This window comes from Liolophura sinensis, chromosome 4 (genome assembly GCF_032854445.1).
Source record: "Liolophura sinensis isolate JHLJ2023 chromosome 4, CUHK_Ljap_v2, whole genome shotgun sequence".
Taxonomy (NCBI): Eukaryota; Metazoa; Mollusca; class Polyplacophora; order Chitonida; family Chitonidae; genus Liolophura; species Liolophura sinensis.
The window spans coordinates 8,241,620-8,268,831 of NC_088298.1; the positions used below are offsets into that span (position 1 = coordinate 8,241,620).

Below are 27,212 nucleotides of genomic sequence, written 5' to 3' on the forward strand. Positions count from 1 at the left end.
CTTTGTTAATATTTATTTTATTGTTTTGTTTTGGGGCTTTTTTTCTTTTTTTTTTTTTTTAATAATTGTGATATGATATGTTTAAAAGCTCTGTGAAAAAAAAAGCTACTATGTCATCAGTGCTGTGATTTGTGGTCATATGACTGAAAAATTGTTGTATACGACGTTAAACCCCAAGCACTCACTCACTCACTAACTCAATGCTTTGAATCCATTTAACATGACCTTCTCTCTCAATCTATACCATACACAAAATAGTCATTTATTTTGCTTAATTGTTTTCATATTTTGCTTTTGGATAGAAATGTGATTATGACGATGTATCAGTATGTTTAAACGTTGCTACTGTATATTCTGTCCACACTGGTTGATTTTTACCTTTTTGATTATGCTCAGTTTAATGTCAGCTCTGTTATTTTCAGTGCTCAAATCCACCCTCTGTGTTTTTTTGCGATATTTCAATTTGGAGTGAGTAGAGATGCTACAGAAATATGCTTACTGTGGGATATACATGTATAGTGTACCCTATAGCAAGTTGTCCATGATCCAGGCATAACAGTGGTTACTTACCTGCAGTCTGAAGTTGTGTTATATAGGTTAGTAAAGATTTTCAATAAAGAATGACAGAAGTTCAGTCGAGTTCAGCGTCAAGATTGAGGAGGCATAGATATGCAATGAGCTACAGTTACCGCGTGAGGTTAAGGTTCAAGCTCGATGATCACCCAGACGAGGCCGGCATAACAGTGGTTACTTACCTGCAGTCTCGTCGTCATATGACTGAAAAATTGTTGAGTACGACGTTAAACCCCAAGCACACACACACTTACCTGCAGTCTGAAGTTGTGTTACATAGGTTAGTAAAGATTTTCAATACAGAATGACAGAAGTTCAGTCGAGTTCAGCGTCAAGATTGAGGAGGCATAAATATGCAATGAGCTACAGTTACCGCGTGAGGTTAAGGTTCAAGCTCGATGATCACCCAGGCGAAGCCGGCATAACAGTGGTTACTTACCTGCAGTCTGAAGTTGTGTTATATAGGTTAGTAAAGATTTTCAATAAAGAATGACAGAAGACGACACAGACGAGGCCATCTTTTATCCCGCAGAGTGAGTACGGCGTAAATCAAAACGACCGAGGTAACAAAAGACGCCCAAAACTGAGCAATTATCTAGCCTGAACACCGAAACCAAAGGCGGTAACTGACTCAGTGATATCATTGTTTGGCAAGAGTCAGTCGCTTCATGAAATCGCCGTTTTAGCGACTAAAGTCAGCTGAATTTTTCTAAATATTGAAATTGACCTTAATTAATACGTATGCGACGCACATGTATAGATGTGGTCTTATATGAAGCTCTTGTTATCCTTTACACAGTACCGTGACACACTACATAGGTTTACCACATACATTTACCTCGCATTATCGTTTTTATTCGCATTAACCACTTGAGTAATTTTTCAACAGAATTTAAAGGTACCCAAGTTAACTTACGTTAGTCTGAAAGAATGCTGCAAATGTCTATGTTTATATAGCCTTCAAACACTTTTCATGAGGAGAGCGTGAGCTTTTGAGAGACTCAGGGAAAAATGATATTTCTCACCACGGCAATTTCTCTGAAAAAATATTAAAAAAACAAGGCCAAAAAACAATACCCAGCAATGTACTGTGTACCCCTTCGAATAAATAATTTTGTGCAGATACAAGAAACAACTCATTTAGAAGGTTTAACAAATATTTTCTGATTATTGCAAATAACAGATTTGCTTGAAAGAATAAATCCAGTAGCTCGTAATATTTAATCCGCTATGCTGGAAATGGAAACACGTTTATCTTTAGTTGTTTTAAATAGTGGGCATAAAGGGCGTTATGCTTCACGCGGTGTTGTTGTTGTTGTTGTGGAAAAGTGTCAGAATTGAGAAAATAATTTTACGATGGTATGATGATGGCCAAGTAAGTGTTGTTTCATTTTTTTGTCTCTTTCTCTTCCCTTGTTGCTTGTTCTTTCATTTTTCAGTGAAAAATGAAAAGTTTAATCGATGGATTATCTGAAAAAAAGAAAAAAATGGTTAAAACAACATTAATGACACTACAATGTGCGTGACATACAAGGGGTTTCAGTGGGCCGTTCAGCATTAAAAACACACACATGCAGCTGGCATATGTGCACGTCAGCATTGTTCACGGCAATTGATCTCCAACCAAACAGGTTAGTCACAACTAAACTTTTCACCGCATGCGACTCACAAACTAAGGCAAAAAAAAAACAAAAAAACCTTTGATCCTACAAGCCTGTAGATCGTTTGTAAAACATGATGAACACCAAATATGTAAGAGGGGTATACTATTTTACCGCGGAACATAAGTTCACCTCGAAATATGTCGTTCCTCTTCTCACAATGGTGACCAAGTCGTGAGAAAACTCAAACTTATATGCGTGCGTCTTCATAGCGGGTGGATCTCTATTTATGATTATTTCCGAAAACAGTCTAGGTAATCATATGACATTAGAATGCTAAATTTTATGCTCTTCATGGAAAAGCAACGCCAGAGCATGTTAAATTTGCCAACAGCATAAGGCACGATGTAAGTAGTCATGGAGACGGGTAGCAGGCAGAGGGATCGATCTGAGCTGACAATATATCAGACTATGCCGTATGTCAGAGAGAGTGGAACCAGGACAGTGACTACAGTATGTATGTCCGCTTGGAGTTTTACATCGTTTTTAATAATTTTTCGGCCGTATGAAGACAAGGAGTTATTAAGTGTGTGTACATATACTGTGTCTTCTTGTGACAGGTCGAGTCCGTGCGATCATAGATCGTAATCAGATCTTTACTGTTCGCGGACACCTTCGGACTCTGGCCGGTTTCCTCCCAACATAATGTTCGCTGTCGTCATGTAAGTGAAATATTCTTGAGTACGGCGCATAACACCAATCAAATAAATAATAAATAAATAAATAAATAAATCACACAATTTTTCAGTCTGCTTATACCATCTTTCTGACATCTGATACGATCTTTCTGATCCATTCAGCGGGATAGTCCATTTGATGTACATTTCCTGGAGTGTTTTTTGTTTTCTTTGGACTGACCACAGCATGACTATAACGATTATATAACACATCTTGTCATATTTCATGCCGATGACAGAAGAAGTAAAGCTCTAAATTCCAAAGCAAATCAATTGAAAAACACTTTACTCACTGCTTTCCATTTATCACATTTATTCCCATATATCCCATTTAATACAACTCTGAAGCACAAACAATAAAACAATAATGATGGAAACCTCATAAGTTTTGCCCACTGTAGTAATCATGTAAAGCGGAAATTTTAATTATTGTTATCAGATATATGACAGTTTTATATATGCAATGGAACCCATTTACCAGAAAATATGCCTTAAAAGAAAACTAACATGTTCATGCCAGTACTGTTCTGTGACTTTCAGTCACACTAAAGATAGGTGAGGTAGGCCTTCCCCATACTGACCCGACCCTTACTATAAATTTATATAAATCCCTTCACGCTAAAGTGAGATCCAGTAATCCGCTCCCCACACTGACTTGTCACTTACGTCAGTCCCAGTGAAGTCAGACCCAGTAGCCGCCCCATCATGGTGACCTTTGTCTTACTATTTACAACCTATACAACCGTCAGTTGCAATGAAGTCAGATTCGGTAGTCGCTCCCATACTGACTTGTAACTTACTATAGATCTTTATAACTCCCAGTTACGCTGAATTCAAATCCAGTAACCGCTACCTACACTGAATTGCGGTGTGTCCTCATACACAATGGAAAGGATGCACGAATGTTGTTGTTGAATTAAGTTAGAGAAACAGCAATGTTAAGTCAAGTTTTTCAAAGGCACATAACACAATTGCTAGTTATCTCGGGTATTTTTTTTATCTCGTGCTCTCTATCTTGCTCATGGACTAAATGATATTTCTGCGTTTCTATATTCAGGGAACGGATATACTTTCAGATAAGTGGCAAAAAACCCTAGCTACATAATCTCTCTGAAAATCCTGGGTTATTGTCTTCAAAGACAAAACCTCGCTTTGAAGTGCATATATGCTTTTCGCTTTTTCCCGTAAGCAAACAGTGCACAATCACAGCCTATTTTGATCTGACACCAGATACTTCCAATTTGATGGACGTATGCTCGGTTGTCTCATATGGTACATTTAGATCCACATAGCAACGCACTCTCTGCGTCCCGATTCGATAGATTTTTTAAATTTTTACATAAATATTCTTTTCAAAACAACAAAACATTCAAGACGAAAGCGTAGAATAAACACAAAAGCCGTTATGCATATTAACGCATTATTTTACATTTAGGTTTATGCCTGTGCATTGTTTATTTATTCATTTATTTTTCTTGATATTTGCTTAATCCCATAGCTCTCTTACAATGGTGGGCTATATAAACATATAGGATAACTGGTTGAGCATTTTCATTCACCTTAAAAGGGAAGAAAACATAAATATCTTGGCAAAATTAGATGAAAGAGTGCGAAAACTGGTGAAAAGTTTTGAGTAATTTTTCTTTGGGATGAAAAGGGTATTTGAAAATATTTTTATGTGGAGGGTATTTGGGACCACATCTTGGTATACATCGTCTTTGCATAATAATGTTCTAAATAAGGATGTGATGCATATGTAATAAATTTGTTTGAATGAACATTTGTTGTTTACATTGTGATCATATTTATGAATATACTGAAAATACCAATATGATCAAAATCCAGGTTGAACACATTTGTAAGCTGAGAAGACCAAATTTTGTAAATATATTCGTTAAACATGTGTCACATACTCATTTATAACATTATAACACAAAGACAACATGAATCAAGAGGTGGTCCCAAATACCAACCATAGAAAATTATTAAAGTTTCTTTTTCTCTTTAAAGAAAAATATAAGTCCACGTGTACACGTGTACAACAAACATGTAGAACTCTTTCCTCTGAACTTTTTAAAGCTAAACTTTAGTGTTTTAAACACGTGGAATCCAACGGAGTGATTACAGTGGTTATTTTATGTAATTTTCGCACATACAAAGACATTTCACTGTGTCCATCAAGTCTTCAAGGTCTCAACTACGAAAATTCTTCCAGTAAAAGTGCACAGAAATGATTGCTCTGCTTGCGTAAAAAGTTAAAAGCCACACTTTGGTTGATTGATAGATTGATTGATTGATGAGCTGTACTCACAGCGCCCACATTGGCGAGAGGCACCTGTGTCTCGCAGTCGCCAAACGACCTTCGCAGTCGCCAAACGACCTTCGCAGTTGCCAAACGACCTTCGCAATCGCTAAAGGTAAAAGAAGCTCATACAATATCATGTTAGGCAATTTTTGCCGACATTAAATTGCCGACGACATGTCTTATCGTGCCCCGGAGGAACAAATGACAGTGCAAAAACGTTCAGCTTCTCACTTTCTGTATCTTTCGCCTCTCTAAACAACTTTTTGCGAAACGTTCTTCAGACGTCCATGTTAGAGCAAACGTGATCAAAAATAAAATCAAATACTATAGTATGTTTTTTTTTTTACGTTTACCAATAAAGGCGTTGAATCTCCACACTCCCCTACAGAAACGTGCACCCTGTTATAGGTGGTGCCTGGGTTGAACGACACCTTGAAAGAACAACTTAAAATAAACTTTGGGAAGAAAACTCTTCTAAGAAAAGAAAAGTTTTTTTCTTTGTGAGTTACAACTTCAAACTTAATGGCTTCAAGACTTTTCCAACACCAAGTCACTGTCTGCCCACACATCCGGTAAGAGAAGCTACATAACTGTTTTACGGAATTCCTTGCTAAGGCTCACTGCGCATGTACGCCACCGGTGTAGGCAGTCTCTGGTTAAACAATTTAATAAGTTCAATTGCTTTAGAAACGGCATCCTCCGGGTCGGATGCTACCCGGACGATCTCTAAAATTGGCAGTCCAAGAATTTCTAAAGTTACTTATTTTTTTAATTTTGTTGTCAATGATCACGTGTGGAATGTCGAGAAGCACAGCAAGAATATGTCCATGGAGACGGTCTGTGATTAGGACACGCCCCCCTCTGTATAAACATAAACCCTGTCGTCGTGTAAGAAATGTATTCTCCATGACATTTTTGCCCTTTGGCGACCTAAATACCCACCAGTCAGAAACCATCATGGATACGTTATGCGGCAGAGGCGGTACTTTGTATTTGGTCGATTCACCGTCGCCTCTGCGCAGCCAGATTATATCGTAGACGGGCGGCATGAATCGCTGCACCCGCCCTGTAAACAGTGCGACGTCCGGAGCCAAGTAAGTTTTTGGCTTCGGGAAGTTCCGCCTAACGAACTCCAACGAGACTCGGTCCCGTAACAAATGGTCAAGTCATTGTGACTCGCATATATCGTCTTGGCGAGGGTAAAATGCTTGGGATCGTGAAACCACGTACTCTGAGGAAACACGACTATTTTGTGATCTGGAAACTTTTTGAAGATTTTGTATCTTAAGTGGTCATTTATTGGGTAACCGCCCATGTTGCCCCCTCCGCTGCACAAAATTACAAGGTCATTCTTGCTGAATTGGGACGCTATATTCTGTGCCCTCATCAGTGCTTTGTCCGTGCAATTGCCATAATGGCAATTATACAGCACTTCCACGTTCATAACTCTCAGAAGGTACAACTCGCCCATGTTGATGGCGGGGTCACCCTTGTTTTCAAAATTCGCCATATCGAAGAGGAAGGCGTATTTGTAAGTACCGAATAGTTCCTTGGAGACTTGCAGCAAGATCCTTTGCGCTTCGGATATGACGTCATCGGTAGTCGTCAACTGACGCGCCAAAATGTCCGTTTCGTTGGAATGCTCTGTTAACTTCCAGGACAGGAATTCCTTGATTTTCGGATCCGTAAATAACTTAGATCTTGGCATCGTGTGAGCTAACATCGACTCTCTGTCTTCGTACGCCAGTAATCCTCTGGAGGGTTCCTTGGCGACAGCTTTTAATCCGTGTGAGGCGTAGAAGGACCCCAGGTTCTGAATTCCGTGAATCCCAATTCTCTGGAGGGGGATTAGTCCCGTGAACAGCACAACGCAGGCGAGAGATAACGCCAGAGCCAGCGTCAAGCGCTTCCGGTTCTGCGCAGTCACATCTGAAATGAAACAGGAAGACAAATGAGAATATTTTTAAGATGGAATATCTCTTGTGATATGATCGATTAATTGATTAATTGAATAATGATCGATTGATTGATTGATTGACCAGGTATGTATGTATGTATTTATGTATGTATATGTGTATGCTTGTATGTTTGTATGTATGTATGTATGTTTGAATGTTTGTATGTATGTATCTTTGTATGGATGGATGGATGGATGGATGTATGTATGTATGTATGTATGTATGTATGTATGTATGTATGTATGTATGTTTGAATGTATGTGTGTATGCAAGTATGTATGTATATATGTATGTAGATATGTAGATATGTAGGTATGTTTGGGGTTTTAAGTCGTACATAGCAATATATCCACACACACCAAATGGCGTCTACTTGTGGCAGGGCGAGTCCATGCCACCAAAGTGCCGCCACAATTGAGGTATCATTCCGAAAAAACCTGACATGATTCCCAATCCAGTCTCATTTTACTGACAACGGGCCAACCAGTCCTGTTTCCTTTTGTCTACGAGCGTCATACGAGGCAGCAACAAGTTACATTTATAAAGTCTTTAGTATGACTTGGGCATACTAGTGTTAACATTTTGTCAAGCAATAACTGAAATTTCATCAAAAGTGTCTATGTATAACGCTGCATTTAGATGTCGTTGGAGTTTGCAGTAGTACATTAAACAACATGGTATGGCGACTCCATTGTGTACTCACTGCTTCACCCACTGTTTGGTGACAATAGACCGGTCAACGACGCTCGTCTGAGCGTTCGAGCAGTGTGACAATCTGAGAAGGCCACTCGTCTTCCGCCAATATGGTACGCATATCAGTGTGTCATGTGGGAAAGTTCGCCAGTAATTTGCCAAAGGTCGGTGGTTTACCCCGCTAATCAGGTTTCACCCACCTTTTAAAACTTACTGTCATCGTATAAATGAAATATTCTTGAGCATGGTGATTTACAACAATGAAATAAAAAAAAATCAATAAATATTACCGACCACTGGAGTCAAATACCTTTAAAAGTGGGATGTTATTAAGAAATATAAAAAATGCTTCCAAACATTTTTCTAATTTTTTTCTTTTTTGCATATCCTTTTTCATTTTCCTTAACACCATACTCTTCGTGGTATAAAACAGGTCCATGAGTCCTTAAGCTAAAGTGGACCAATTAAGTGTGCTCTGTAACAAATCATTTGAATGTAGTTTTATTTTTCATCGTATCTTCTTACTGAACATCGAGATCAAATTTAGGGACTGAAGAGAAACAGAGCTTTTAAATGCCAGCGGTAGCCTTAGTATTCTATTGGGATGGATGTACGAGTTTAACATTAACGGAATCCAGAGATGAAGTAATGAGAAATTCATGTCCACACATTAAATATCTTTTCCTAACTTATGCGAAAAACAACTTTCTCCTCCACCCGAATAATAGAGCTCTATAGACCCTTACTGCAAGTAAAGCGCTTAACACTCTGAGATCTATAGACATAACATATGTGGCTTCCCGAAATAAAAAAACCCACATCGTTTCATTCTCGCTGAAGTACACACGTGTTCTTTATCAATACATGGTTATTGCTTGATGGGCATGATATGTTTGTATATCGTTTCAAACTTACAAATATAAGGATAATAAAAAAACTGTGAAAATAAGGGTTATACCAGGTGTCATAAAATCGGTATATCTGCTCCTTAGGAAAATATAGTACACATAAAGAGAATCATCGTCCCAATCTTTCACCGTATATTACGTGTAAAATACATTTAAATCATCAATCTATTAATTTTAACAGAAAACAGTATGGCATAATGGGGGAATATGTGACGTTGCGATGGACATGTCCAGGCGTGTTATTTGTGATAGAAATATCCAGGCGTGTTATTTGTGGTAGCGATTTATTTATTTGATTGGTATTTTACGCCGTACTCAAGAATATTTCATTTATAAGACGGCGGCCAGCATTATGGTGGGTGGAAACCGGGCAGGTTGCTGACAGGCCTTCCCACGTACGGCCGGAGATGTGATAGAGATATTCAAGCATACTATTTTTCATAGAGAAATCCAAGCATAGCATTTGTGATCATTTGATGGTATTTCCTATGAAAACCAAATAACAAAATGCATATCGGTACATTTATCACATGTATTGATAATTATTGTACATTTTAGATTTATCAAACTTAAATAATTATCCGGTTTACATGGATCAGATGGAATCTGATTATTTTGTTATTTATTTATTCATCTGATTTGTGTTCTACGATGTAGGCCTACTCAAAAGTATTTTACTTAAACGACTGGTGCCATCATTATGGAGTAGGAAATGTAGCTTTGGTGTATAATTACATGTACTAAACTATGCATACACCAGTACTATGCTTTGAAACGGAACGGAACAGATATGAGCAAAAATGGCTTTTGTTGGTGTACATGGTTTACCTCCCGAAAACGCCCGAACTAAGCCGATGTATACCGAAGTCCGCCGAAACTTGGCAAACCGCCACTGGGTTGATGCCGACTTGCTAGGAGACCAAGAGTAAAGTAGGTTAACATCACAAGCCGAGGAGTCGTACTTCCTTCATGTTGTTACAGCAAAAACTAAAACAGTCAGTCCAGGGTCACGAACACTTGCGAGCAGCGATTTTGCGAGCAGCGCATGCGCCGTGGCCTGTGTCAGTTTATGCTTGAATACTGACCTTTGTTCCTTTAGTAATTAAAGGCTAATTAATTGCCGCCTGCGGCGAAATGAGAGAATCGGATTACGTCTGAGGGGAATTGCTCCTTTCGATGTAGTCTGGGTGGGTTTTTCGGTCTGACACTTAGGTCCAGGTTGTTCATCGCCTGAGACACTAATACATGAGTGCGTGTGTGTCTGGACGGTGTTAAGTGATCACAGTCAACCTAACCATTGTATACTAGCACTGATTACAACTTTAATACAATGGGTTAAAAGCTCATGTACCGTTATTGACGTGCTTTGGCTGAGACTAGTTTGGACGATTCCTGGATTTAAGTTTCTTTTAAATTGTTTCATAGAATAAGTAATTTATTGAGTTATTTGATTGTTGCTTCCCAGCATACCCAAGACATCTTTTCACTTCTGCGATGGCGGTAAGCTTTAATGGGTACACGAAACCGACGTGCCTGGCATAAACTACGAACCTTGGGCAAGACACTAACAAACTTTCCCCCATGTGACGTACAGATATCTACACCATATTTGTGGCATATCAATTACGAACGTTACAAGACTGTGCAAACAGCCACAGAAGCGTTGTCAGTAGCTTGTTGTCGCATAATCCACACTAGCAAGATAGGACTTGTCTTCGAGGGCCTTTTGAAACAGCTCATGCTGGCTTCCACTCCGGCGGTACATGGGAAGTTCCTCCAACAACCTGGTCGTGGGTTTCCCCATGACTCTGTCCGTTTTCCTCCAACCATAATGTGGCCGCCGTCGTATAAGTGAAATATTCTTGAGTAACACCAATGAAGTAAATAAATTTTTGAAACATGGAAGAAGAGCGCGCTTCTTGCATTATATACCATTAGAAGATCCAAAATACTTAAGAGTAAATTCTTCTTAGCAGTTGACCTCAGAGTTTTATCATGGCTGGTTCACTTAATCTATTAAGTTTAACAGAAAATATGTTGCCTGAGTGATACCATAATGTATTCTGTTATTATAACACAATATTCTGTAATATTCAACATATCCTGTCAGTGTAATAGAATATTTGTGTTGAATTCTTATGTGTGTTATATTTAGTAGAATAATTCATTGTAATTCACTGCAGTAACAGAATACATTCTACCAGACTATATCTTAAATTTATCAAATTATTTTTTTTTTCCGTGTTCTTTCCTTACTTGTCTTTACAAAGTCCCTTCTCATTTTACAGGATACAAGTACTGAACTATTCGGGGCAGGAATGGGAGAGGAGACTTTTTTACATTCTCAGAGGACATTAGGATGTGACCTTGTAAAACCAGTCATGCGTTTACAGATTTAACCACTTTTTGGTCGGTTTTTTACCTATATCTCACTCTTGGTTTATATTCGCATACACAGAAAGTCACTGCCTGGCTATTCAGATTCAGGGGGAAAGTTTCAACGTTACACTTTCCCCACTTTGTGCCGTGACATCGTCACGTGTTAATGCGTGCATTTTAACATGCATTTACAATACTGGAAATTATCCACCAAAACGATTTTATTGAACAGCCCCAAAACATCAAACCTTTAAGAACTGTATACATTCATGCTAATAAGCATATATACACATGGTTAGACAAATGGTACTTTCTTTGCCAAGCTAATTTAGTCTCACATTATTTTTTTTCTTTAAAAGTAACCCACCAGCTGTGTACAGCTGAGAATTGGCCAACAGCGTGCTGTGTTTATCCGCTTAAAAACTCCTTCATAAACATATTATGTGGGAGCAGCCCAATATGCGTAACCATCAAAAATCTGTTAAAATGCCATGAAATGCAGTCTGAGCTCTGGGCCTTTTTTCTCTCTCTCTGAGATGGTTTACAATGACATGTAATGACAGCCTTTCTTAACACATTTTCACCTAGCGTCATTGCCCATTAGCTTCTGAAGTCATTCTGTTCCTCCTGTGTTGACTCGTCAATACAAAAGGCTACAGCTTGGAGAGTATAAAACAGGGCAGCGACGACAATGTATTAGACGGTAAATGCCATCATCGTTCACCATGGTACGGAACCTTTTGGTTTGACGATAGTTAAATCCAAACTGGTCAAAAGTCATTGTGGTACGTGGGATTCTTACTCATTGTAATAAAGTTATAATCAGTGCCACGGTATACAGTGGTTGCTCTTTGATGATACATTAACAGATATATGTGCTACGTGATTGTGAAAACTGTGAGGATTTTTGTAGGTAAATTAATGCAAGTGTATTGATTTAGCAATGTAGAATACGGGGACCACTTTCACAAAACTTTCTAAATAAAATTTCTCATAACTTTGTTTCGTAAATGGCGTTGTCTAGGTTATAGCGCCAGAAGGCGATCGACAAAAGTACATGAAGACCGAGATGGTGGCAAAAGGATGGCTCCCAATCAATGTCAGAAAGCGCTCCAATTAAAACCCTGATGCACTTACGTGCCGCTGTCATGTACGCCGAGGCCTACTGTACAGCGGATCTGTTTGAGCACTACCAACTGATCAACATTGAATGTGCTTGCGGTAAATCGACAGGTTAAATATTTTATTTTCATCTGATTGGTGTTTTACGCCGTACTCAAGAACATTCCACTTAAATGACAGCAACCAACATTATGTTGGGAGGAAAATGTGTAAAAAAAACCCACGACCATCTGCAGGTTGTTGGGAGGCCTTCCCATGTAAGAAGGATAATTTTTGTCTCAAACCCCGGCAACTGCATCATCAGCGTTTTAAATGGAGCCCACTTTGACGTTGGTTTGGAGCCACCTATGGCTGAACGAAATTTTGCTAGATCTAACGTCAGAGCAATATCTCTCACTATGACAAAAGTTACGCAAATTGATTTTCGAATTTTTATGACCGTGGTTCCAGATGTAGCGATTGGTTACTTGAAGTTTCTTGATATTACTGACATACCTTTGTCGGTCGAGACTTTACTTGACGACTGACCGTAGACGTAAACCAACAGTCCGCATGTGCAAAGGCCTAGAAACAGCACGTTTGTCGGCGAGGCTTGTCTATTCCCCACTGAATACAACAACAACACCACCAATATCCGCTTCCAGATGTTGGCCACGGAATGGCTGACGACGGAGAGGTACTGAAGTACGATACCAGTGGACACGTAGGAATAAATGACGTGGAATGTAGATGAAACGAAGAGACAGATGTAACTGAATATGATAGACCTGTTGCCCGGCTGAGAATACAAGATGGCGACACCCGTACCCACGGTGACGGCGTAGTACGCGCCCACAGTCCGATGCGGTCTGAAGGAAATATTTTTTTCTTTGTTTAAAAATTTGATGCCCAGGTTTCTGATGGCTAAGATGACGTTGGAAATGACGGCGTACCAAGCGCCATAGCCCAGCTTCATGTCGGTGAACGGGTTGCCAATAAAACCTACAGCGCCGCACACGATCACAGGCAAACTGCACCATCCAGTGACACTCAACGTCGTACCCATCACCAACATGGACATAACGGCGCTTGTGATTGGCTCCATCAGCTTAATGGCGAATGTGGAGTCGGCGTGAATGAGAGTCATGCTGTGATTGGTCGCCATCGTGGCCATCACGTGAGATACCACTGCAACGCAGAGACAGTCCTTCCTGTCGTATTCGGCGCTCCAGGACGCCAAGAAAGGAATTCTCAGAAGACTGAAGCAGGTGAAAATCTGCGTAAACGTCAACATGATAACCCCATAAACGGCTGCGTCATCGCCCCACATTTCCCGTGACGTCTGCAAAAACTGCTTAGCAGCATAGTGACAGACGAAAGACGTCAGAGTCCACAGGAGGAAAACTGCCAGGCCTTTGCCAGCCGTGGTCACTGACGAGCTGAAAGCAGAAACAGTCATTGTTGTTGATCAGTGATGAAATGACGGAATGAAAGCCTTATACATTGATAAAGACCTATACTGTTAAAAAAAAACAGGACATAGTACACTAAAAAATTAATATGAGAGTTTTATGACTAGAGAATCTGTTGTCTAAGTGATGCTAGAATATACTAGTATTTTGCTGTTGCAACAGATTGGTCTGCTAAATATCACACATATTTTATTAATTCGACATATAGATTCTATTAGACTAACTGGATATTATGTTGAAAATGACAGAATTTTGTGTTACAATAACAAAATACAATCTAGCATCACTCAGGCAACAGACTTTCCATTAAACAGATTCATTTTTTTTAGTTTACTGTTGGAGTTGATATCCATGTAGAAAATTTAAACACGGCTGAATAAATATGACTGAATTCTCGACACACCAGGATAATAGCTAAGCATAGGCCTACACGTCTGTTGTTTTGCATCTGGTTAGGACGCATTACGTAATTTTTGCATTCAAACTTTATGCTCATAGCAAACATAGCATTTTGGTTGGACGTATGACTCCAAGCTGAACAATCAGTATTTCAGTTTTATTACTATTTCTTCATTTTTAGTTCATTGTTCTTTTACGCCGTACTCAAAAATATTTCAGTTTTACGACGGTGGCCAGCATTATGATTGGAGGAGAACCGGAGGGAACCCACGACCATCCACAGGTTGCTGCAAGACCAAAATTGTATTATCACCGCTGAATTTATTTGGACAAACCTATCAGTGTAACTGGGGTACGAAGATAATAAATTGATAATTCATTTAATAACGGTATAGACCTTTCTCGGTATAAATGATATATTTAATCACCAACACTGAATAAAAGGCGTTTTGTACAAAGTTAAAATTTTCTCCTTAACGTTCTGTGAAAAAGAAGCATCTGAGCTGCATTCGATTCAGTAAAGTTTCACAAGCATCTGAGCTGCATCGGATTCAGTAAAGTTTCACAAGCATCTGAGCTGCATCCGATTCAGTAAAGTTTCACAAGCATCTGAGCTGCATCCGATTCAGTAAAGTTTCACAAGCATCTGAGCTGCATCCGATTCAGTAAAGTTTCACAAGCATCTGAGCTGCATCCGATTCAGTAAAGTTTCACAAGCATCTGAGCTGCATCCGATTCAGTAAAGTTTCACAAGCATCTGAGCTGCATCCGATTCAGTAAAGTTGCACAAGCACCTGAGCTGCATCCGATTCAGTAAAGTTTCACTTCAATAAGTATAAGTATAAAAGTGCACGTTCACTTTTGTAGCTTGAATTTTACCGGCTAAGAGTAAACCTTTCCCGAAACATGTTACTCAAAAAGATACAACCTAATACAACATAGGTTTGTAGTTCTCATTCATGCATGCTGCTGTATGGGCGGAGAATGGGATATACCCATAACTGAACTTGTATATGTACATGTTTACTGACTCTTATTTACGCAATGTAAAAGAATCCTATTTGAAGTAAAACTGCATTCGTTTATCTCATACATGTTGAATGTTTACTGTAAAAGGTAAACATCTACACCATATGTGTAAAGTTCAAACAGTACTGGCTGAACGTTAACTAGAAATTTTAACAGTTTAATTACCACATCATATTTGTAGCACGCATGCTCGTGCATGAGGGTGCGCGTGATGCAGTGAATCATATGCAGGTAGTACTTGGTAATTCATTTCTAAAACGACCAGTCTGGTAATTAGTCTAAAATATTTGGCATTTAGCAACAATTTCTGACAGTGGCATGCGACAGAATTAATTCCTGTGAAACTTTTTAATCTTTGTTATACATACGATCCATCCAAAAATAGCCTGTCAGGTTTGCGTTATACCTTTGATAAAAGCATCAAACATCATTTATTGTTATTTATTTGATTGGTGTTTTACGCCGTGCTCAAGAGTATTTCACTTCTACGACGGTGGCCAACATTGTGGTGGATGGAACCGAGCAGAGTCAGCATGGAGGAAGTATGAGCTGGACTTGAACTCACAGCCACCGCATTGGTGGGAGGCTTCTGGGTCAATAAACCATACATAAGGAACATCCACACAGGTTGGATACGACAAAAAGGTTGATAAGAACAGACCAGAATATATACAACTGTTTATGTTTCTGACCATCAACATTACACAGAATGCTTTTTGTGCGCGGGCTGTATATGGAGATATCACCAGCCAAACAATACTGAATCAGCTAAATGAATAGTTATCAGCTATAGAAATAGATTCACAGAATGAGCAGAACTTCACCCTAGGGCCTGTGCAGTTGTGAAATTGTGAATGAACGGATAGGGACCATTGTGAGAGAAGACAAAATGGCTTTATACAGGCGCTTTGAGCAAAGAAAGCTCCATTGTCGTTATATGTTTTCACAAATAGACTGTTGATTAAAACAAAAGAGACAGATGTGTGGTACAGACGACATAGACAAATGTGGACAATAAAGATTGGGAATGACCATAAATACAAGTAATGGTTTAATGTACTCCGGTTTCCCCCACCCACAAACCTGACAGTGTGAAAAATCACCATAAAAATAAACACCAATGGGTCAGTCCACCGTATTTTTTATTTTTTTTTTACTTATATAAAGGCGGTCAGAACCATGTGTTAAATCAACCAGTTTCCGCATAAAACTAGCAAAATTCTCCAGGTACCTAACAAACCTCCTTACCTAAAGCCGCAGCTAAACCATTGAGAGCTGGATTTGAACACGCGACTTCCTCTGTGATGGCGCTGATGGTAGCAAAGAACCAGTGGCTGTAACCCGTCTGAGCCAGCTTATACCGGATTTTGTGGAATGTGGTTAGTGGTTAGTGATGACCTAATTCCTGCCTGCGCAACAAGTTGCACATGATTTTCTGCCAAGCGATAAATTATATTAACCATGATGCATTCACCAAAAATGTTTTGCCACAGTTTTTCCTGTTTTTTTTTTCTCTCTCTCTCTCTCTCTCTCTCTCTTCTTGCTTTCCTTTTATATTCCCGTCGCAAATGGCGCTATTTGGGTTAAGTGTCATGGTTAGACCCACAAAAACAGTTAAGGCACAAAAACTTCCCAAGAACACTTAGGTGACGATAGATTTTGGTTATACCGTCAGGGTTCCTTTCCATAAACGAAAATTCCAAGCCGTTTCAGTATGTGTTTGCATACATATGTGCAAAGGAATTATGCATATTTCCAGTTCTATTGTACATTAGCGTTTATTATATATTTGTGTGCAATTATTTTATATGTATGTGCAATTCTTTCTTGCATAAGTTGAAATCTTGCGCACAAATTTATTTTCCATATGCGCAAATGATTTCCAGTACACAAATGTCTTTACACGTGTGCAAAAGAACAGAGCATATATAGAATTATAGTAATCATGAAGTCAAGGCATTACCACTTAAATGTAAATTAATTTATTTATTTATTTATTTGATTGGTGCTTTTTTCGCCGTACTCAAGAATATTTCACTTATACGACGGCGGCCAGCATTTTGGTGGGAGGAAACCGGACAGAGCCCGAGGAAACTCCACGACCGTCTGCAGGTTGCTGGCTGACCTTCCCACGAACGGCCGGAGAGGAAGCCACCATGAGCTGGGCTTGAACTCACAGAGAACGCATTGGTGAGAGACTCACGTGTCATTACGCTAACCAACTGAGCCACGGAGGCCCGCGTAAATGTTAATGGTGATGCCTTGACTTCATTATTATTACTGAACCCACGTACAACTATGAGTCTTAAGCAGTATATATGTAGAACTATTTTGCACATATGTGCATATTAGAGATAAATACCGAAACGGCGTGCTATAAATGAAACCCCTCGGTCTCGCCTCACGTTATAGTATACAGTACTTCCGGATTAGATTTACCATTACTGATGAATACATCGAACAGACATGACATACCTATATACTTACAAATCGAGAACAGCCCTAGCAAGACTCAAACTCCTGAATGATTTGTTGAATTCGAGACTGAGTCACGCAAGTGCGATTTACAATGACAGACAACTGTGATCATAAATGGTTTTGAAACATTGTCCGCTCTCATAGTATATTGTATAATTAATGCGTTTGTGAAAATTATTCACTGATTTATTCAAGGCCATGTAAGAAGACAAAGTGGAGGGTTAATGATAGTACACATTAATTTACGGAGATTTAATTTCATTGTGGAGCTTTAATTGTGCCTGGGTATAACCCTGTGAACAGCACTAAAATCAGAGAAGGCATAGGGCTTTCCCCATTCGCCAATACCCAACATCACAAAATGAATCTATTACAGACGTTTCAATTAATTACAATTAAGCATACATCAGCATTGTGAAGCAGAGCCCTTGACCACACAAAATGGTAGATTTTGATCAGTATAGTGGGTATATTCAGAATTTTTTTTCTGTGTGGAAATGAGGAGAGCGTTTTCAACAACCTTTACGAAAAAAGCTGTTCTGGCGTGATCTATACTGTATCCAGAAAGCCCCTTTCTAACACAATGTCGTCGCCCATAGTGAACACCATATTTTAACACATTTACGGAATATCGCTTATCCACACATTGTCTGATCACTCTTTTTAAAACGTCAATACGGTTTTCTTAGGTTTTCTTAATTGCAACTCACCAATAATTCACACCACTTGAATAGACAACTTTGTTGGCCGGTCAGAGTGTAAATAAAATATAAGCATTTGCAAAGTTGGTCAGATAAAAAAACAATAGAGGCTTGAGTTAGTTCAGCAGCAGGCTGGAACACGCGGTGATAATTCACCCAGCATCTCCATGAACCTGTTAGAATAACACCCAAATCACCCGAGTCGCTAAGTGGCACAATGTGGGTATCATTTGTGACGAGGGAGTAATACACTTACGAATGGGGGTGGAGGGCGATTGGGAATGCGGGCTGTTATGTGTTCTACATACTCTCAGTATGCCACGGTAAAACTACTGCCCAATGCCCATATGAGAACATCCTCGCAGAAATTCTAAATGATGAGAAACAGATGTATAAGAAGTCATCTTATTTTTAAAATGTGTGAAAAACTACGAAATTCTGCTGTTAAGTCATACATACATGAATCTTTAAAACAAAGCAATCTTGTTGTACTTACACATTTGTAGCATGTGGTATCTATGATTAAATTTTCTGTCGTTCCTATCACATGATCTCGAATTGAAATACGGAAATCGTGTGATCCTCAATGAATAGTTTGACCGGTAGAAATATGGCGATACACAGAAAACCAACAAGCAGAGAATGTTTGTGTCTATATATTTCAGTCATCCAGGACGACTTATTTATTTATTTATTCATTCATTTGATTGTAGTTTCACACCATACACAAAAATATTTCACGTTTACAAAGGCGGTCAGCATTATGGTGGGAGGAAACCCACGACCATCCGCAGGTTACTTCCAGACCTTCCCAGATACGACCGGACAGGAAGCCAGCATGATACATATTTTTTGCTACGCTGCAGTGTTTTTTTTTTTTTTTTTTAACTTTTTACTTGTTATGTGAGCAACTTCCGTCAGCTTCTAAATTTAGCTTGCCACTGTTTACATATGCTGAGTTCAGGGCCTGCTGTCTGCCTCTGCCTTAGAATGTTCCAGAATATGCTCAGTTCGGGGCCTGTTTGTTTACAACAAGTGTTCAAGAATTTTCTTATTCTAGAAAATTCCACCAGTCTATATAAGACCTATGAAAGCAGGTCAAAGGAGGGGAAAGGAGAATTATTGAGAGTTTTGGATGCTTTCGCTGTGTGTTACTTTAGTAGGCCTTTTGTGCGCTGAATTTTGGTGTCTTTATAGCCTCTGGCTTTGTCATAGCATATCTCCACCGAGCATTCGTTCAGTCTGAACTTGTATATTTAATTTGTGCTCTTGTGTACACAGTGCTTATTAGTACACGGACCCTGTCTGTGGAATTTTATGTATATTTCGTCATACACTCAGTTATACTGTGGATTTTCCCTCTTGTGAATATTGCCTCTGTGCATTTTTAAGCATCGTGGAGTATATGCGTCCGTTTAGACTTCACACCTTTGTACATGTAAGAACTTTAGCATTTGTACAGATATTGCTATCCTTTCTTGTTAAACTTAAGTACTTTAGTATTTGTATAAGTCTTGTTATCTGTTCTTGTTAAACCTAATAAATGGTTGAAAAATAAAATCTGCTGGTTTTGGTTACTTTTTTGTGCAGCTAAACTGTCGTGTATTTCGAACAAGCCATCTCTTTATAATACAGACAGTTTGGGTCGTAAAATACTTTACGACAATGACTATGCAAAAACTTTGACTTTTTGCAAGAGCATACTTCTTTGACCGCCTTGTTTCAAGGTGACTATGTTCCCGTTACATCTGTAATATATAGCTCGAATTAAATATTTTATTCTTTATGTAGACATTATCTAGGCGGACATGTCCTAGCTGAAGTTCTATTTTAGGCCAATCACATCCTGCCAATTTGCACACTGCCGTACAAGTCACGTACATTTATCTCCTTCTTTGAATACATCGGCCCAACCAGTTTGACTTTCCCAATGCCTTACACACTTCCGGACCATGGCCAATTATGACCCGCTCAAACAATGGCAGATTTTCTGCGTACATTTAGGCCGACCTGGGAATTTAGTCTTGTTTTATCTCCTTATGTTTTCATTTATTAAACATTACTTTTATCTACTGCACAAAATTGTTCGATTCTGTCATATTGTATCTGACAGTGTTGTTGTTTACTGCTTTACATAGAAGTCCAGTTTTTCTCCAAAGCATAAAACAGCCCTCTAAATTGAAAACAAAATACAGTACCAGCTGTATATATCAATGGTGTTAATAAACCTCGTCCAGTACCACCTGAGACCAGGTACCGCCACAGGTACTTGAAGCCATGAAGTCCAGCACATCATTTTATTATCTACTTACAGTCAATATACAAAGCCGTGAAATAGAGCTATAAACCCAGTTAAGCCCTAGTCCCGAGAAAAAATCAAATTTATGGCTTTGTGTGGAATTGAACATATTTTGTTAAGTGTACGCGAAGGACAGTCGCGGTAGGAATTAAACCCAACATTAATGTTTTACTATATATTTATTCATTTATTTATTTGATCGGTGTTTTACGCCGTACTCAAGAATATTTCACTTATACGACGGCGGCCAGCATTTTGGCACAGCCCGGGGGAAATCCACGACCATCCGCAGGTTGCTCACAGACCTTCCCACATACGGCCAGAGAGGAAGCCAGCATGAGCTGGACTTGAACTCACAGCGACCGCATTGGTGAGAGGCCTCTGGGTAATTACGCTGCGCTAGCGCGCTAACCAACTGAGCCACAGAGGCCCCCTTTTCTACCATATATGCCAGACAACTGTTTCGAGTTTTACATCATATGTTGGAAAAACAAATACACGTTGTCATTTATGCACGTGCCACAGCATTACAGGTTTTGACGACGGAACGAGATTTATCTCAGCGCTAGTGAGCTTTTATGTGCACCTTAGCTGTTTTAATTAGCGAGTAATCTTAGATTTATGTCGCTACATACCATGCTAGGCATAAGAGAATAGACCAGGGAAGAACAAATAGGCACCGTGTCTGAAGGCCTATATAGACATCTACATCCACTGTGTCTTGAATTAAGTATTGTTTTTCAGACTAGGTGTTTACCGGAAGCAACCCTTTCATTGTGACAGCATATACCATGCAATGCAATGAAACAAACAAAACCGAAAAGCACACAATGGCCACCAACGTTTATATATGGTTTGTAAAGATATCAACAGTACGGTAGTTATTTAGAAATTAAATTTTCTGGATATATCACACATTTCATTTCTGGAAATATCACTGGAAAGACCGCTCCAGGTTTCGATTCAGCGATCGCGGAGTCAATCACCAAATCGCAAGCAATGTAAAATGATTGACAGTCCTGTGGACTTAGTGGTTTTGTTATTGTTGCCGTACACAGATATATGATGACATTTATAACATTCATTCAACAGCGGTCATATATAGCTGAATCAACCTGCGGATGGTCGTGGGTTTCCCCCGGTCTCTGACCGTGTTCCTTCCACCATGGCCGACGTCGTAGTGAAATATTCTTGAGTATGGCGTAAAACACCAATCAAATAAATAAATCAATTACAGCTTAATCTCGCCACATTATAACATGAATACTAAACACGTGGCGTCCAGTCATAATGCGTCATTGGATGTAAGGTGGTGAAGCCTCGCTTTGACAAAAATAGTCCTATATGTCATACCGTCCCAATGACGCATGAGCCACTCTTTGCGCTCGCGTTTCACTACTGCCACCATTCAAAAAATTTGTACAGAAATCTTAAACGATGCTAATGTCACTGGAACCAGGGAAATCAGGCAAGGATTGAGGTCAGAAAAAGAGCAAAGGGTCTTTCTAAACCTATGTTTTATTTGGTACACTCAAAAATTAATCCGTTAATTTTAACAGAAAATCTGTTGTAAAGTGAGTCATGCAAGGATGTATTTTGTATTATAACACAATAACACTGTCATATTCAACATAACATCCTGTTAATCTAATAGAATCTTTATGTTGAATTACTAGAATATGTGTGTTATATTTAACTGAAAAATCTGCTGCAATAACAGAACATAAAAAAGTCTGATGTCTGAGTGATGCTAGAATACATTCTGCTATCGTAGCAGATTGTTCAGTTAAATATAACACACATATTCTATTAATTCAATATAAAGATTCTATTAGACTAAGAGGATGTTATGTTGAATATGACAGTGTTATTATGTTATAGTACAGGATACATTCTCGCATCACTCAGCCAACAGATTTTCTGTTAAAATTAACAGATTAATTTTTTGAGTGTACTTGATACATATGCATTCTCTTTGTCTCACATATGGACTATTAACACGATTCCAGTGGACACCTAAAGCAACTGTATTGATGAATTCTGATTATAGGTCCATACGAAAACTTTAAGGTTGTGAGGCAAACCAGAACACTGTCACGTTTAAGATTAAGCTAGTCGAGTCTAGGAATTGATGTAAAATCGACTGTGATCCACGCATGTGCTGCAAGGATATGGTGACATGTTGTTGATTTGCGCTACCGCTTATGACTTGGCAAGCAGTGCACAGAGTTTACATAATTATACGTACTCCAGTCAGAGGCCCTGTAGAAAATGAAATCAGAAATAGACAAGAGACTCTGAATGTGCACGCCCTGTGATTGGAGAGGGTCAAGTAGTTAACTTCCGGTGACTGGCGGTAAGACCCGGCGAGTGTCCGGGGGCCTGTGTTTACTATACAAGGTGAATGCATCAGATTTGTAATCGGACAGAGGCATGCATGACTCATATTTTGCATATATACATTTATATATACATCTTGTATTCAAGGCGGTGTCAAACTAGCAAAAGAGCCAGATTCGAGTCTGCGACATCACCTGTCAGGGGCTACTGATTACATATTGACACCACATCATTGGCCAACGCCCTCTTTGAATGAGCATACGAGGTCGCTCTACTCTCAAGTAAGTCATTGATTGACTGCCACGCCCAGGGTATCATTCTTTAGCTTAGATATAAATACCCCAACAACGTCCGTCAAAGAAGCCGTTCCACAGCTCTAGAAAGCGAAAGATTTGATCCTGGTCACACTTTGCTGCTGAGGAGCCTGTATAACATTAATACGGGCGGCGGTATGCGAATGTCGGACTTGATGTTTACATCCTGGAAGCTTAGCAGGTAGAGTGCCATTGGTGCCATTGCCCAACACCCCCGAGCACAAGTGTGGGACACACGCTTCAAATAAAAATGACTGGGGTTGTGTCTTTATCTCTAGATCAGCATCGATATCGACGGAGTGGGAAAGGGACAAATAGTGGATAGTTTGTATTAAAAATTATGTTAGACAAATTCGAACGTGGATTCCCAATTGCAATATGACCAAGAAACTATAAGCTATACTGTGGCAACTCCAACAAGCGAGGCCAGGCGATACATGAGCAAGAAGCTACGAACTAGAGTACTCTGGCAACTTCAGCAAATGAAGCCAGGCGACACATGTGCAAGAAACGATAAACTAGTGTATTGAGGCAACGCCAACAAATGACGTAAAGTGACACATGAGTAAGAAACTATAAACCATACTGTGTCATCTTCAACAAAAGACACAAGGCGATACATTGACAAGAAACGATAAACTAGTGTACTGTGGCCACTTCAACAAATGACGCAAGGCGATAGATGAGCAAGAAACTATAAACTGTACTGTGGCATCAACAAATGACGTAAGGCGGTACCTTGACAAGAAACGATAAACTATTGTGTACTGTGGCAACTCCAATAAATGGCGAGGGTGCGTATTACTGCACTAAAGCTGCAGTCGAAACAGCGAGGGGTGGAATCGAACACGTGACCTCATTGGTCAAACGCTTCATCACTGCAACAATCTGAGCCAAATGGGGAGTGCCTTCCGATCATATTAGTCAACGTATACAGCACAATTAGAAGGCTCGTCTTGTTGCCATGTAGTTTCCTTTAATTGCTACGTAGGCCCTACTTGACGATTTCCCACGGTCTCCCAGTTTGGATTATACACATTCAGAATTCTCGCGTGGATTACAATTAATTGCGTAGGAGATGAAAGAGTTTTGATTGAAATATGCTAGCACACGCTGATGAGAAATTATAAATCCAATATAAATTTCTAAACATTTAAATGCTAGGACAAATTTGTGATAATTTTCTCTGTTTTAAAAAAGTGCCAAATTTTTGCTGCTCACCATATATGGACACTAAATACCAACGGTGACAAATCACTATGATTTATTTACTAATTTATTTGATTGGTTTACTCGAGAATAGTTCACCTTTACGCCGTAGACAAGTAGTATGGTGAGAGGAAACAGGGCAGACACCGGGCAGACACTGGGAGACAAAATGTTGTGTCCAGCAGTAATCGTTGGTTGTCAATAGGTAGATTAAATTTTTGACGTTAAAAAAATTACAAGACTGAAAAAATTACAAGCCACAAGTGGCCGTACATCGAGATTGTAAGATAGCCATATGCCATAGAATATGTGAAGGAAATTGATGAGTACTATAGGTAGAGGAAATCGGAGTGTCTGGGAAAAACAGCCGACATATAGCATGTTACTGACGACCTTTTCCACATGTATAAATATGCACGCCATAATGGCGGGAGACAGGTGATCTTCAGCTACGCACTGGCCACACGAGCATCGTCGACCGCTTATCGTGATCAGGGTCAAGCTGATCAACCGGAGATCCATTGGATCGGCTAAAGCGGTGTTCTTAATTCCCGCCAGATATCTGTCCAGAACGCTGAGGCCCGCCACAGGCTCGAATCCAGCTCTTGTTAATTTGAAGATTTTCAGGTAGCTCCCTAGTTAAGGGAGTGGTTTACTCAATACGTGAACCCGACCACCGTGGTATAAATGAAATATTCCTAAGTAGGGCGTTATATAAACCGAAGATCCACACATGCTCTCAAAAAAATTTTTCGATTTAACCAAAAGTCTGTTATTGCAGAACATCATTGTGCTAAATATTGCACACATATTTCACGAATTCAACCTTCAGCTAACAAGACAATGTTCAATATGACACATGGTTATGTAATAATAACATCAATAAAACAACAGGCATTTTCTTAAAATAACAGATCGTTTTCTGTTAGTGCACACAGGTGTTCTTTGTTTCAGTCGTGGGAATGAGAAGTAAATTATTTCACTGTATTTTGCTCTCCTCAAGATTTTACATATAAATATAAGCGTCATGTCCGACATTCATATACTATTCGTAGTCCGTAAAAGGCGTTCCAAGTCGATAATCGCAAGATCCATTTCCAAAACAACGTTTATTAAAACACCAATCAAATAAATCAAATAAATAAACGTTGTTTTGGAAATGGATCTTGCGATTATCGACTTGGAACGCCTTTTACGGACTACGAATAGTATATGAATGTCGGACATGTCGGACATGCCGTACTCAAGAATATTTCACTTATACGACGGCGGCCAGCATTATGGTGGGTGGAAACCGGGCACAGCCCGGGGAAAACCCACGACCATCCGCAGGTTTCTGGCAGACCTTCCCACGTACGGCCGGAGAGGAAGCGAGCATGAGCTGGTCTTGAACTCACAGCGACCGCATTGGTGAGAGGCTTCTGGGTCACTACGCTGCGCTAGCGCGCTAACCGACTGAGCCACGGAGGCCCCCAAAACAACGTTTAACACTAACTCCCAAAGACAAAGGTATGTAAGAAATTATACAAATAATACAAATAAAACAAAAGAGAGAAGCGGTCATCAGTTTTCAATGATGCCGGGCAGACAATGAATATTCCAGGCATGAATTCCATATCAAAGTTCAAATTCGTAGTCGGTGAATGAGTTCCATGTCAAATAACAATTAAACAAGTATCTCAGTCGCGCTTTAATTGCAACTGTTCATAAAGGCATCATGCTGATGTAATGACCATGGCTACCTTTACGGTCCCTGGCCCCAGGTTAAGCGGTATTAAATACAGTTTGAAAATGACGAGCGTTACAGACCCTAACCGATCAGATTTTGATTCAAAAGTAACGGATGATTACGTCTTCCCCGTTAATATGTAAAGATCTCATGCTACAAGGGGCGCCACCTATGATGTTACACATGACATACAAGACGGACAGTTACACTGGGCAACCTGCGCCATCTATGTTGTTAAATACCATGTACATAGGGATAACAGCGCCGTCTATGTGGTTGATCACAATGCAAATCGCCAGAGATTTTGAACGCTCTGTCCATACCTCCCAACGAGAGTGTTATACTCATTGTAAAATTTAAGAAACTTAGAATGAAGGCGTTTGATGGAGTATCCTTGACAAACTAGTTTTTGAACTAGCAACTTGTGACGCAGATTAAAGTCATCACAATTAACGCAAGATCTAACAAATGCTACATGGCGAGATATGTATACGCCATATGCAGGACCCTTTGGTATATTGCTATCTAAATAAGGATAGTTTACAATATCAAAATTGAAATTATCCCTTTTGTCGTAAAGGCGGCGTGAAAGGAGACCTTGTTCGTCTTTGTAGAAATATAGATCCAAATAAGATGTACCATCAGGACGATCTGTTGTCTCCTTTAAATCCAATGAAGGCGGATAGATTTCCTTCACCACTTCAGCAATATGGGGCTTATTTAACGCCAGTAGATCATCAATATACCGCTTGGTAGATGAAAAGGATCGAGCTTTAAAGATATTACTTTTAAGCAATTTCTGCATATAGTCGTATTCATATGAAAACAGGTATAGGTCTGCCAAAATTGGTACCCATTGGCGCACAATTGGTATCCACTGGAATACCTATGCACTGTTGGTAAATGGTATGTCCGAATTTCACTTAGATGTTATTACTGAGAAATTCAAGTAATTCAATAAATAATGTAACATCTCATGAGTAATAA

At 39.4% G+C, this 27,212-nt stretch overlaps 2 protein-coding genes across 3 annotated transcripts in view; one reads left to right on the plus strand and one right to left on the minus strand.

The window, feature by feature from the left end:
* The window catches only part of LOC135464328 (serine-rich adhesin for platelets-like), a 375,213-nt gene extending 370,923 nt beyond the window's left edge, over window positions 1-4,290 (plus strand). For both annotated transcript variants that reach the window (XM_064741751.1, XM_064741753.1), the window contains exon 11: window positions 4,279-4,290. The gene's annotated coding sequence lies outside the window, so the exon portion shown is untranslated. The remainder of the gene's footprint in view (window positions 1-4,278) is intronic.
* The window catches only part of LOC135464329 (uncharacterized), a 28,495-nt gene continuing 4,490 nt past the window's right edge, over window positions 3,208-27,212 (minus strand). The window contains 4 exon segments of the mRNA XM_064741754.1: window positions 3,208-5,931; window positions 5,933-6,372; window positions 6,375-7,145; window positions 12,772-13,694. Coding sequence (XP_064597824.1) covers window positions 5,827-5,931; window positions 5,933-6,372; window positions 6,375-7,145; window positions 12,772-13,694 — 2,239 coding nt within the window. The 3' untranslated portion in view covers window positions 3,208-5,826.